This window comes from Brassica oleracea, chromosome C3, assembly GCF_000695525.1.
Source record: "Brassica oleracea var. oleracea cultivar TO1000 chromosome C3, BOL, whole genome shotgun sequence".
Lineage (NCBI taxonomy): Eukaryota > Viridiplantae > Streptophyta > Magnoliopsida > Brassicales > Brassicaceae > Brassica > Brassica oleracea.
The window spans coordinates 28,284,240-28,296,031 of NC_027750.1; the positions used below are offsets into that span (position 1 = coordinate 28,284,240).

An 11,792-nucleotide genomic window follows, 5' to 3' on the forward strand; every position below is an offset into this window, starting at 1 on the left:
AGTACTTGAAGGTGTAGCTCGTGCTTTCTGTTTTGATAGATTAGGAATTGGTCCGTCTCTAGTCGTGTGTGACTGAGAGTAATTCGGATTAAACAGATCTAGGAAGATTGTTTAACAGATTTCTAATATACAAGAAAGCGTTCTTGGTATCTTGTGTTTTAGTTCTTATATCTGGTAGTCCCTGAACTTTCAAGTGTCATCTATAGTGAGAAATGTGTATAAACTTTTATATCATGAGATGATTATTATTTGAGAAAAATAATAGCTCAAGAAAAGCAGCTTGTCGGATTGAGAAACAGAGGATGTGTTATGCACAATATAGGAAGTGTGACTTGCTGTTACAAGTCGGTTATGAGATGATGACGTGTCAATATCTCATTGGTTCCAAGATGTTACTTTGGCGTGAAGCAAAGAAGATTTGGAAGATTTGGGCTTATCACAATATTTAGGCAACTAGGGTATTGTGTTAAGGGTATATAACCTGATTACTTTGTGGATATCGAGGTTAGCCGCATTATTGATTGAAAAGTTAGAGCAAGAGGTTTGTTCTTGAGAGCTTAAGAAAGACGGGTACTTGAAGGTGTCGCTCGTGCTTTCTGTTTTGATAGATTAGGAATTGGTCCGTCTCTAGTCGTGTGTGACTGAGAGTAATTCGGATTAAACAGATCTAGGAAGATTGTTTAACAGATTTCTAATATACAAGAAAGCGTTCTTGGTATCTTGTGTTTTAGTTCTTATATCTGGTAGTCCCTGAACTTTCAAAACTAGCTTTCATCTTCAAGGAACAGGTGAGAATATGAACTTCAAACGATTTTGTATCATTGTTTGTAATTGCTATATTGATGATAACGAAACTTTGTTTTGAAATTGTAGACATGTTACCAAGAAGAATGGTCTCTTATGGACATGGATCATTTGAATTCTTTGTATAGGGGCAACTGAAGCCTTGAAAGCCACCACGCCTTGTTTTCCAGTTATTGGAAAGCTTGTGGTGAGTGCGTGTTTGCATGGCCCTGATGTGCTTGTTTTTGGCTTATTCTGTATCATTAGAGTCTGTTTTCTGAGTGCTTTTTATGATTTTTGTGTGTTTTAACTTGATACTAGATTTTGATCCCGGGTTTATTTTTTTTTTTTCAATTGACAAATATTTAGTAAATGTCATATTTTAATATATTTGTGTTTTATTTTATAAAAGATTTAAACTTTTTATCTTTATTTATCGTATTTCATTTTAAATGACTATTTATGTTTAAAAAATTAAACTTTATTTCTTTAATGAATTAAGTTGGTATAACTCTGATAAATTAATTTTATTATGTGGTAAATATTTTAATAAAAAAAATTATATACTTTTAATAAAGATTTATATGTTTCAATAAAAAAAATTAATTTTTTTTTATGAATGCTTAAATTATATTAAGAAAAAAAAATAATAATTAAGAATAGTTAAAAAAAAAATTATTTGAACTTGGAATTAATTGCCCAAAGGAAAAAAAAAGTGAGAATTGGATTTGATTTCTTAATCGGCCCAAATGGCCTAAGAGAGATCTGATGTAGGCTGGATCCGAAAAAATGACCCAATATAGATGTGTTATTAATATTACTTGATTGTCCTTAATGAAACATGCAATGTTAGTAAAGAAAATGGCAAGTTAAGGTAAAAAAGACAATAGGATCCTCCTTAAATCAAGGACAATATGTTAATTTTCTTAAATTATATTAAGAAAAGAAAAAATGGCAAATCTCCAAAATAGCACCTTTCTAAGTTTATATCACAAAAATAGCACTCAAAAACTAAAATGACCAAAATAGCACATTTCTAAGTTTATCTTTTGAAAATTTTAATTTTTTTATTTTTCAAAATTTGAAATCTTATCCACAAAACCTCATTTCTCAACTCTAAACCCTAAACCCTAAACTCTAAACCCTAAACTCTAAACCCTAAACCCTAAACCCTAAAATCTAAACCCTAAACCCTAAACTCTAAACTCTAAATCCTAAACCCTAAATCCTAAACCCCACCATTTAACTCTAAACCCTAAGTTTGTGACTTTTGATAAAACATTAAGTGCTATTTTTGTGACTTTTGATCTTGAGTGCTAGTTTGGGAATATAAACTTGATTTAGTGCTATTTTTGTTTTTTCCTCAAGAAAAAATTCAATTTTTTTTTATGAATATTTTTATGTATTATATCACGCATGTTGTTAGCTCAGCTGTTGATGTCATGTACACAATGCAGTCTTCCATATTGTCGCTGAGATCGAAGCTAAAAATGTAAGCGAGGAAAGACGCACATAATACAACTAAGCCGGATATAGACCAAACGGACTTCACAACTGTAGAGACTGATCTCCTCTGAGTTTATGGCTACTCTCAACCATGAGAATAATAGAATGCGGCTCTTGTTACCTGTGATGTTAGCATTAGCTGTAGTATACAATGAATCTTTTGCCTATGTTGATGTTCAAAAAATCTCTAAATGAAAAAAAGATGTAAATACGAAAATTTAAGGTTGCAATTAATATCCGTCTGATCAGTGATTCACCGTTTTGCCACGTTGCTTTTTCCTTATGGATTGACACATTCCAGATCTTTCCCATTTGCTTATTTAGAAGTTGCCGTTTTTTCATCTCACATGTGCCGTTTCTTCTTTTTGTGCGTAGACTTCTTGTCGTTCTTTTTAATGTATCTTGTCGTTTTGTCCCAGAGTGCCGCATCAATGCATTTTGGACTAATTTTTTTTTAATTACACTTGCTCTTTTTTTTATCAACAAAATATACTTGCTCTGTTTCACGAAAATTTCTTTAATTATATTTGCTTTGTTTTACGGAAACTAGATCGTTTGTGCGCGGAAAATTGCTTTTAGACATTTAACTATTGTTTTTTTGTGCGAATATCAAATTTTATAGAATAAACATGTTTATAAACTATTAAGAGTATATAATATAGTATAAAAGGATGGAGATTATCTGATTTATGTTATTTCAATGTTGTATATAATTTTATTGGTTTTATCTACTCACATTTTTGTAATAGATTTGTTTTATTAGTTTGGCAAATTAGCAAGACTGACTTATGAATACATAGTTAAGTTGGAAGATGATGGAAAGTTCTTCTTAGTTTTGTTTACTTGATGATAATCTTTTTATTTGTTGTTAAAATTTGTTCTTTGAGCTCATGCATTGAACTTGACTCTTGTTTTTTCTTTGAAGTCTTTGATGATGCTTATTGTTTTGTCAAAGTAAAATTGTGTGGCCGATGATGAGGTAATTAATAACTTTCCTATAAATAAGAGTTATTAATATGTATGCATTACTCCTTTAAGAGTTACCTTGATTGCATAGTAAGTGATTTTTAATATATTTACTTAGAAGGTAGGTGTTTGTTGTCGATGTACATAGTAGTTGATTGTAGTTTTAAGGCGAGAAACTGTACATGTGTAGGGAACTTTGGTATAACCTTTGTTTTTCCACTGCTTTGCATTATTAATGTGAATGATGTATGATTGTAGTGTGAGCTTGTATTTGTTATTGTTAGGGAGCACCAAATATCTGATTTGATATTTTTAACCTACTGGGTTGTTATGTTACTTGATAGTCTCCCTTCAAGAATATGACCCTGAATAGAAAACAAATCATGGTTGGTTGATTTGTTTTTGGGAATATTTTACCGGGTTGACCCTTCTGGAATATTGACACACGTTTTGGCTTAATGCATTATCCTAGAGGATGGCCCCGTTTTCTTTTCTGACCAAGTGATGTGGATGTCTCTGCATGGAAAAATTATTTTAGTTTATATTCCCTCATAAACAAATTTATCAATTTTTTATTTTAAATAATAGTATTTAAAAATACAATAACAATGTACTATATAACTACTATATATTTACTGAACAAAAATCTCAAACCAAAACAAAATACGAACACCTATGGTGTGTAAACTATAAGAATTCAACGTGAAATATATTGTGAAGATAAATGTTTGATTAATCATTGAATACAAAAGAAAATAGAAATACAAACCATGTCAAATTAATAAATACACTGGATGACTATTATCAAATGATTATTAAATGACAATTAAGAATGAGCAAAAAAGACTATTATTAAATGACTCAAAACATATGTATGCAGGCAACTATGATTCATATTAAGAGAAGCTTATTTTGGTTTTCTGTTGCTTAGATTATTAAAAGAAATCAAAATGCGAGAAAGAGTGAATAACATGAATATGAGGATAACTTGGACGTTTCTCAAGTGGTTGGGCATTCGAGTAAGTGTTTTTTTTTTGTGAGAAGTCCTTCTAAAATGGTTTGTGAAGACTAATAAAGAGATTCAGGTGCAGCACTGAGTCAGTAATACTTTAAAGTGAAACATGAAGGTCCTTGTAGAGAAGATAGTTGGGCTAAATTTAAAGAATTAAGTTCTAATGAAAAACTTAATGAGTGTAAGACGGTTCCAATGGTGTTCTTAGAAGCGATTTGGAACATGTGAAAAGTGAGAGGTTTTTTTTATGCTTTGTGTTTCTTTTGAGAAAGACATTTTCACGCAAAGAAAGTGTGAGTTTTGTTTAAATATTTAGTAGTTCAGTTTAATCTCCTTTTTTTTGTAAAATTTTACTTTCCTTTGTCGTAAAGGATATGTGTATATGCGAAAAGATATTCTTGTAATTAAATTGAGAGATGGAAGAAGGTTTGATTCCTTAATTTTGTGCCCTTTTTGTTTTGGTTTTGTTTCTGAATTTCAATGGGATGGTTGCTAAATTTGGAAACCTCTTTGATGGAGTGTAAAAATTATCTACGCATAAGAGGTACCTGATATCAATAAAAATGATCACATAAAAAGTGATAACTCAATAGTCAGTACCATTCATTTGAGCTACCACGGTCGTAATCTAAAATAGCAAGTGCTTCTGAAAGCTGGAAATCATTATGTATGTATTCCAATGAAATCAAAGCCTAAAGAAAGAAGCATACTGTTTGCAAATATTAAACCAAAGCAAGACAGAAAATTCAAAATAAGACATAGAAAACATAGTCTTGGCTCAAAATGAAAATAAAGAAGACAGTGACACTGCATCGTATGAAATGAGTTGTATGATCTCTCTATTTTCCACGTTTCGGACGCTTAGCCTTCTGTGATTCATCCCTGTTACTGATACTTTCATTTCGCTTATCAGTATTGAATCCAGAGCCCGCAACGACACTTGCAGAGAGCACATCAACTTCATTGTTTGCATCAAGAGGGATTTCAGTTGAGTTGTTACAGGTGGAAGAACTCCTGGTGAGACAATCTTAGTAACAGTTATAGCTTGAGTCTTGTCTGTGGAGTTGTAGTCAGACATCTTGACCCTGAACTAATGTGTTTGCCGAATGGTGTCGAATAAATTTTGGGGGCATGCATCTCATGGTAAGAACCAAGTTCTCGATTGAGGAGGAATAAAGTGAGTTTTAATGAACTGGGAGAGGATTTTCAGTTGATGGCTAGTTATCTCAAAGTTGTTGTCAACTAATTCCGAGGCATGCTTCCATGTCCACTCACGTCCTGCGTCACCAAGTAGGACGAAAAAAGCCTGGCTATTATTGTCGTAGACAGAGATCTTTGCAAGATTCATGCGAATAAAAGAGAACAAAAATCAAATTTGAGAAAGATAAGCAAGAAGCTGTGAGGTTAGAGTTGATACTTTGCTACACCAGCAATGTTAGTGTTGTGTTGCCACACTTGGTTAACATCAACGAAGAAGGGCCTCTGGTGGTCTTAGTTTGACAATCGCTGCAGGCAAAATAATACCATGCAGTGTCACGCTCAAATCATCATTAATGGCTATGCAGACGAAAAAAGCTTGCTGCAATAGGTAAAAAGCTAGTGATCTACATGGATATGCTTTTTTTTTAACAGAGTTATCTTACGCTTTTATTTAACCTTGGCATTCCTGCTTGGTGTAAGCAAAGATTTTCCCAATTCTCATGATCTCAGCTCCGGTAACCTCATCTGCAGTAACCAGCTTAGAAAATCTTTGTGTTAGAACACTACCTGAGACAATTTAGAAAACAATAGATTTCTCAGTCCAAGAGAGACTGAATTATAATATTACTTGAAATTGGCAAACATAACACTGTTTGCTCTACAACTGATAACCACTGAACTGAGAACTAAATTCCTTGTTTTTGGTTAACTCTTAAAAGAATAGACATCAGCGAAAATGTTTCACAAATGGCAACATATTCGTAAAGTCTATTACTTGAACAACAATGTAATTCTACTTAGACACCAGAGTCAACCAGAGTATTGATTGAATTCAGATCGGAGAAAATGGCGACGTCGATGATAGAGAGGCAGTTCAAGCAAGGCACCAAGATCGTCGGCGTCAGTCGCAACTAGGCCGCTCATGTCAACGCCCTTCCCAAGGTATGCAGATTCTCTCACAATTCCTGGAATCAGTCGCTTTCTCTGTAAACCAATCGTATGCAGATTCTCTCTTTCGAACAGGAACCAGTTATATTCTTAAAGCCGACTTCATCATACTTGGAGAACGGAGGAACGATTGAGATCCCACATCCTCTAGATTCACTTTATCATGCTGTAGTGATCGGAAAGAAGGAGTCAACCGCCATGGATTACGTTGGAGGTAAGTACTGTTTTCCTGTCTAGTGAGAAAAGAGTTTTGCGAGAAAGAAACTGTTAAACTCTGATCAGCAACTCCATAAATCTCGTTGCTTTTGGTTGCGTAAAAATTCAGAAGTATGTATGGTTGTCCTTACTTTGAGATGAAGCATTCATACCTGTTCATGGATGAGAAGGAGCTCTAAACACAATAAAGGTTCGGCCTTGCTTTCTGAAGACATTCTGGTGCTGAGGGAGATTTACCGGTGGATTTCATGACAGTTGCTGTAGCTTCTTCAGTATAGATTTTTCTATTAGGGTTGATTGAAGATCAGACATAACACTTTATATAGAAAGAGATATAAGGGGAGATGGAACAAACCCATTTAAGGTACGATAATAGATTGTTGAAACTTAGGTTACTGTAATGGATAAGTGCAGAATTTGATCGGTGACAACGATGTGAGATAATCGGAGAAGAACACAAAATTACGCTTCAGACTCTTGAGGCATTTTGGGCTTAATGGGCTGTTTAAATTGTTTAAAAAAAAAAACCCAAAATGAAACCAGTTTCTATGACGTGTAAAATGAAGTCTTCTGATTGGTTGATTTTTTAAGAGGACGTGAACAGCTTAGAATTTGATTTTTTATATACTTTGATTCAAAAAAAAAAAAGGAGTTTTTGTACACTCATAAAGTTATAGCACCAAAAAAAACCGCAATGTAAAAAGAGAAGTCACTAACAAAATGATTGTGTTCCATCATCTAAATGATTGAGTATAACATTCTCCTGTTTTTATGTACACACGTCTTGGCTCCGCTTTGTTCTATCATTCTTTAGTCGCTTTCGTAGTCGTCTTCATCTCCAAACGAGAACACAGATGCATCAGCCGCCATAACCTTGAACTCACTACTCTCTGAGCTTGACGCGTTGACCCCAGACCCAGCAGAGTTCTCTCTTGCTTCAGCCTTACTTCCGTGCACCAGCTGTGATGAGATGACCCTTTGTTACCCGAAATAGACACTTTCTCGAGCCAGACCAGAGGTGCCATCTGTGCTCTGTTTGGATTCTGGGGTTTGGGAAGAGGCAGTCGGGCCAGTTGAGTCAGCTTCGTTATCCGAGAACACATCGTCCTTCCTTATCAGGGTTCTCCGATTCTGTATTGGGTAATGGAGCTGGTGTGATAACCTCTACAGGGGAAGAATTAGCTGCTGGAGTTTCTACAAATGTCTTGGATGCTGTTTCAGAACTAGGGGTTGTTGGGTTAGTATCAGCAAGAACTATTTCGACCATGAATCCAGGTGAAGGTAGCTTCCTCTGTATTGGAACAAAGGCCAAGCACAATTAAAATTACTTTTAAACCAGAATTGATACTAACTGAGAATAAGGATACAAAAGAAAAAGCAAATCCGTCAGACAAGCAAAAAAATAAAAGCAAAGCTAATGGATTTGGATAACGAGTAATTAGCTTCCCAACCAGTAAAAATCTCCTTGGCGCGTCGTGAAAATGGATTTCACATATCTCTACAAAATAAGTGTTTCAAAAAAACAGACTCACTAGTCAAAAGTAACGCAAAGGACGTTTTTACGAGGGGCTTAACTAGACTTACAATTTGGCTAGGTAGCACAAGCCCATTTCCATCCACACATCGTTTCTGATTGTAGAAGTCCATGTACTCTTCAGCAGTCGGAAAAAACTAAACAAGAAAAAAGAAAACATGATTAGTTCCCTGTGTTTGACTATGTTTCATCCAAATTTTATGATAAATTATCTACCTTCAGATACAGAAAAAGACTACATATCATGAGCCCGGTCCTTGCCATTCCAGCCTTACAGTGAACAGCCACAACATTCTCTATGTCCTCCTTTAACCAGGAATATGCACTTTGGCAAAATGATGTAATCAAATGGATTGGTGGGCAATTATGGTCATCAAAATGGGAAACTGGCCACCTGGAGCGTTAGCGGAATAAAAGATGTTCAAACTGACAAAAGGAAGGAAAATAGTTCACAATTTGGAACAGAAAAAATAAGGCAATACATTCCACCAAGTTTTCATCATGATAACTTGCAGCATTACAACAAATGAGTAATTTATCACCTGGCTAACTGATTCATAAGCATCTCGGAGTTGAAGTAACTTGAAATAGCGCAGTGGGTTTCCTTAAATTTTGACTAAGGCATTATTACTCACACGTTGGTCAAATGCAAGGAAAAGAGTGAAGAAAAAAGACGAGGGTATAACATACCTTCCCTTCAAATAGTGATACATCATACAACCTCTCTGAACATAGATTGTAAGCTTTGTATTTTCCCTACAAAAAAAGCAACTTTAACTAAGACACATACAGATTCTTAGGGACACATTAGCTCTTTTTGAGATGTGATCATCACAATGCCAATTAAACAAAAGACTGGTGCTACCTTGTGTCAAGTTTCAAGAAAGTCAATAACTTCTTCCATCTGGTTGCGGTAGCATTGATTGAGGTTTGACACACATTCATTAGCCAGATAACCTTAAGGGGCAAGCATACTAATTGACTCACACCTCAACGTATCCAAAAAAGCCAGAGCTCATATCACCAGACCAGCAGGAAATCCCATTGCAATAATGTTCTCAGTTATGTAAGTAAGATCCAAATCAAACCCTCCTTCCTAAAAACCACCACAAAAGAAACAGCATGTCGAGCCTTCTTGACCTGTACTGCCTTGACAGCATTCTTGGACGTATCCACCAAACCTTTCGTAATGGTCCCAATGAAACCAGGTTGTGAAGAAGAAGTTCCTTTCGCAAAGGCTGACTTTTCAGTATCGTTGACATCGGAGAATGGCTGGGAAAGTTTGAAACTTTTGGCCCAGGTTGAGATCCCAGAGGCATATAGCTTCGAAGAATCCAAATTGTGAAAATCGAAGTGAACAACCAAAAATGGAGCTAGGGCTCGAGGATTTCGATTTCTAGAGGAAGAGTGTACTATCAATCAATCGGAGATGATCAAGTCGCCGTCAGATATACACTATTTTGCGTGAAATTTTAATTCTCTAAGATAAGAATTTCAAATCTAATAAAGATGACATAACAAGGATGTTTATCATTTCATAATAGTAACCAAAGATAAAATAACATATGCGCATAGGGGTATAAGTTTGATAATAGATCCCGAAACTCAAATACATAAACTCAAATACATAGAAAACTAGATAGTAATCCGCGCTTTGCGCGGAATAAGATGTCTATATTAATGTTGAAAATATATATTATTATTATGTATAACATAATGTATATTTTAAACGATAGTTAGATAGAACTAAAGGTATGATTATCATCAGGGGTGAAGCCAAAGATTTTTTATAATGAGTTCACTAATATTAAAATTTAATATATAGTGTTTGCAAGTTTGAGAAGAAGCTTTGGAAAATATTTTTTTTTATATTTCGCCTATCATGTTGTAGTAGTTATGGACTTAGGGGTTTAACACATAAAATCGAAAAAAAAGTTGATCAATAACATATTATAAGCAAAACAATAACTATGTGAAATAAAAAAAGTATAGCTCCTTTAAATTCCGAAAACATAGTTGCATAATAAAAGAAATTGAAAGTTATTTGACCCACTAAATTGTAAAGGTTGTTCCAGATGCGACCAGTACGTGAGACTTGCTGGTGGTTCGTTCCTGAAAGTTTCTTCTCATCTTCAAGGTCGTCTAATGCAGAGCTCTCATGGCGGCGAAGGTGGTGACACTCGCATGGTTATATTGCTTGCTTGAGGAGACTAATACACTAAGCCGAGATGATTTACAGTGATTCGGTCTCTTCGAAACAGAGATCACCTCATCGAGCAGTAACAAAACCGAATACGACACATTTATCTAGAAATAGATTTTTAACGTCTTCTTTCAGAAATGAGAGGCGGTTCTCAAGAACTTGAGTGCTCTGCTAAATGCATGAAAGCAGGTATGGAGAATGTTTTTTTCATTAACACTTGGCATCGTACTAAAGTTTCATCGCTTTGTCGTCTCTACGGATCTGTCGACTTAATAGCGATAGATCAGATGGGTTAGCGTTTTTAACAGAAACGTATAGAGAAATAAGGAATCTTAATTGATGCTATGATTATATTGAGAGGATTGATAAATCAACTAATCGAACTTGAAGCTGAAATTTTATCACGTAAAAGTGTTCGTCGAAAAAGATATAGATGGTATGAAGTTTTTTTAAAAGAATGTTAGTATAAACGCATTAAATCCACAGTTTTGGTGAGAAACGTTCTCTGCGTGACACCTAAGCGTTTTCCTAAATAAAAAAATTTCGTGAAACCATGTCACCACGTCACATTCTTTGCCAATAAATTTTTAAGGTAAGTTTTAAAATTGCTTCTCATTTAATATATAGGAGATGAGATAAAATAACATATGCGCATAGGGGTATAAGTTTGATAATAGATCCCGAAACTCAAATACATAGAAAATGAGAGACGTGGACGTGGGAGAAGAGATGATGATGATAAACGTGGACGTGGGAGATGAGATGAGATCACGAGTTCCTCCTACTCATTGCGGTAGTGAACCAGGAGAAAACGACCGTACCTACGTATAAAAGATAGTATTAATACATATTGATATTACAATTTGCTTTTAACTTGATAGATAAATTTATTTACCTTGTGCTGCACCGGTACATGCATCCTGCGGCAGTAAGTCGGAGCTGGGGGAATGGCAGGGCGTGACTGGGTGACACGGATAGTGTGCCCGCGATGGCTGTGTTGGAAAGTGTGCGTGTCGTGTAACCCATTCGTGTAATTGTAAAAGCGCGGACAGTAGAATAGGTACAGGCCGATGACCCCATGGTGTGGAGGCTGTCAAGGTTCGTCTACGCCTGAGAATCCTGTAGATCTCCGGGACAGTGAGCCAGCGGGTCAAGGATTCCTGGATGATGAGTCCAACCCTAGCTGCAAATAAGCAGGCCCACAAGCAAGTTTTCATTTATTCTGGCCTCTTTATTACTTGATAAAGAAACTTAAAATACATTGCCCTTCTCTAACCTTAAAGACGTTTATATAGTTAAAAGTAAAACATGTCATCACTTTGCTTTAATAACTTGCCCCCTAAGCAAACTAAATCCTTCACGGACCCCAAGCCCACACTTCAGGTCCGGCTCTGCTGCCATTTCAAGTTTTTCGGCTAGATCGC

The 11,792-nt window shown here is 35.3% G+C and overlaps 1 protein-coding gene and 1 long non-coding RNA gene across 3 annotated transcripts; both read right to left on the reverse strand.

Annotated features, from left to right (window-relative positions):
* Positions 1–4,928: 4,928 nt before the first annotated feature.
* On the reverse strand, positions 4,929–7,078 carry LOC106332319. 2 transcript variants are annotated; one of them, XR_001268049.1, is made up of 4 exons: positions 6,784–7,078; positions 5,911–6,648; positions 5,685–5,773; positions 4,929–5,600 (listed from the first exon to the last, which is right to left on the reverse strand). It is a non-coding gene; the product is annotated as an uncharacterized LOC106332319 (long non-coding RNA). The 2 variants fall into 2 exon arrangements; XR_001268048.1 differs by having other exon boundaries at positions 4,929–5,545; positions 6,784–7,077.
* A 362-nt stretch (positions 7,079–7,440) lies between these two features.
* Positions 7,441–9,427, reverse strand: LOC106330305 (phosphatidylinositol 3,4,5-trisphosphate 3-phosphatase cnrN-like). Its single transcript, XM_013768797.1, is given in 10 exon segments — positions 7,441–7,596; positions 7,599–7,636; positions 7,638–7,741; positions 7,743–7,922; positions 8,216–8,302; positions 8,382–8,543; positions 8,545–8,559; positions 8,856–8,921; positions 9,190–9,261; positions 9,347–9,427. Coding segments are annotated over 10 exon segments (960 nt in total). The 3' UTR covers position 7,441.
* Between the last annotated feature and the right edge of the window lie 2,365 nt (positions 9,428–11,792).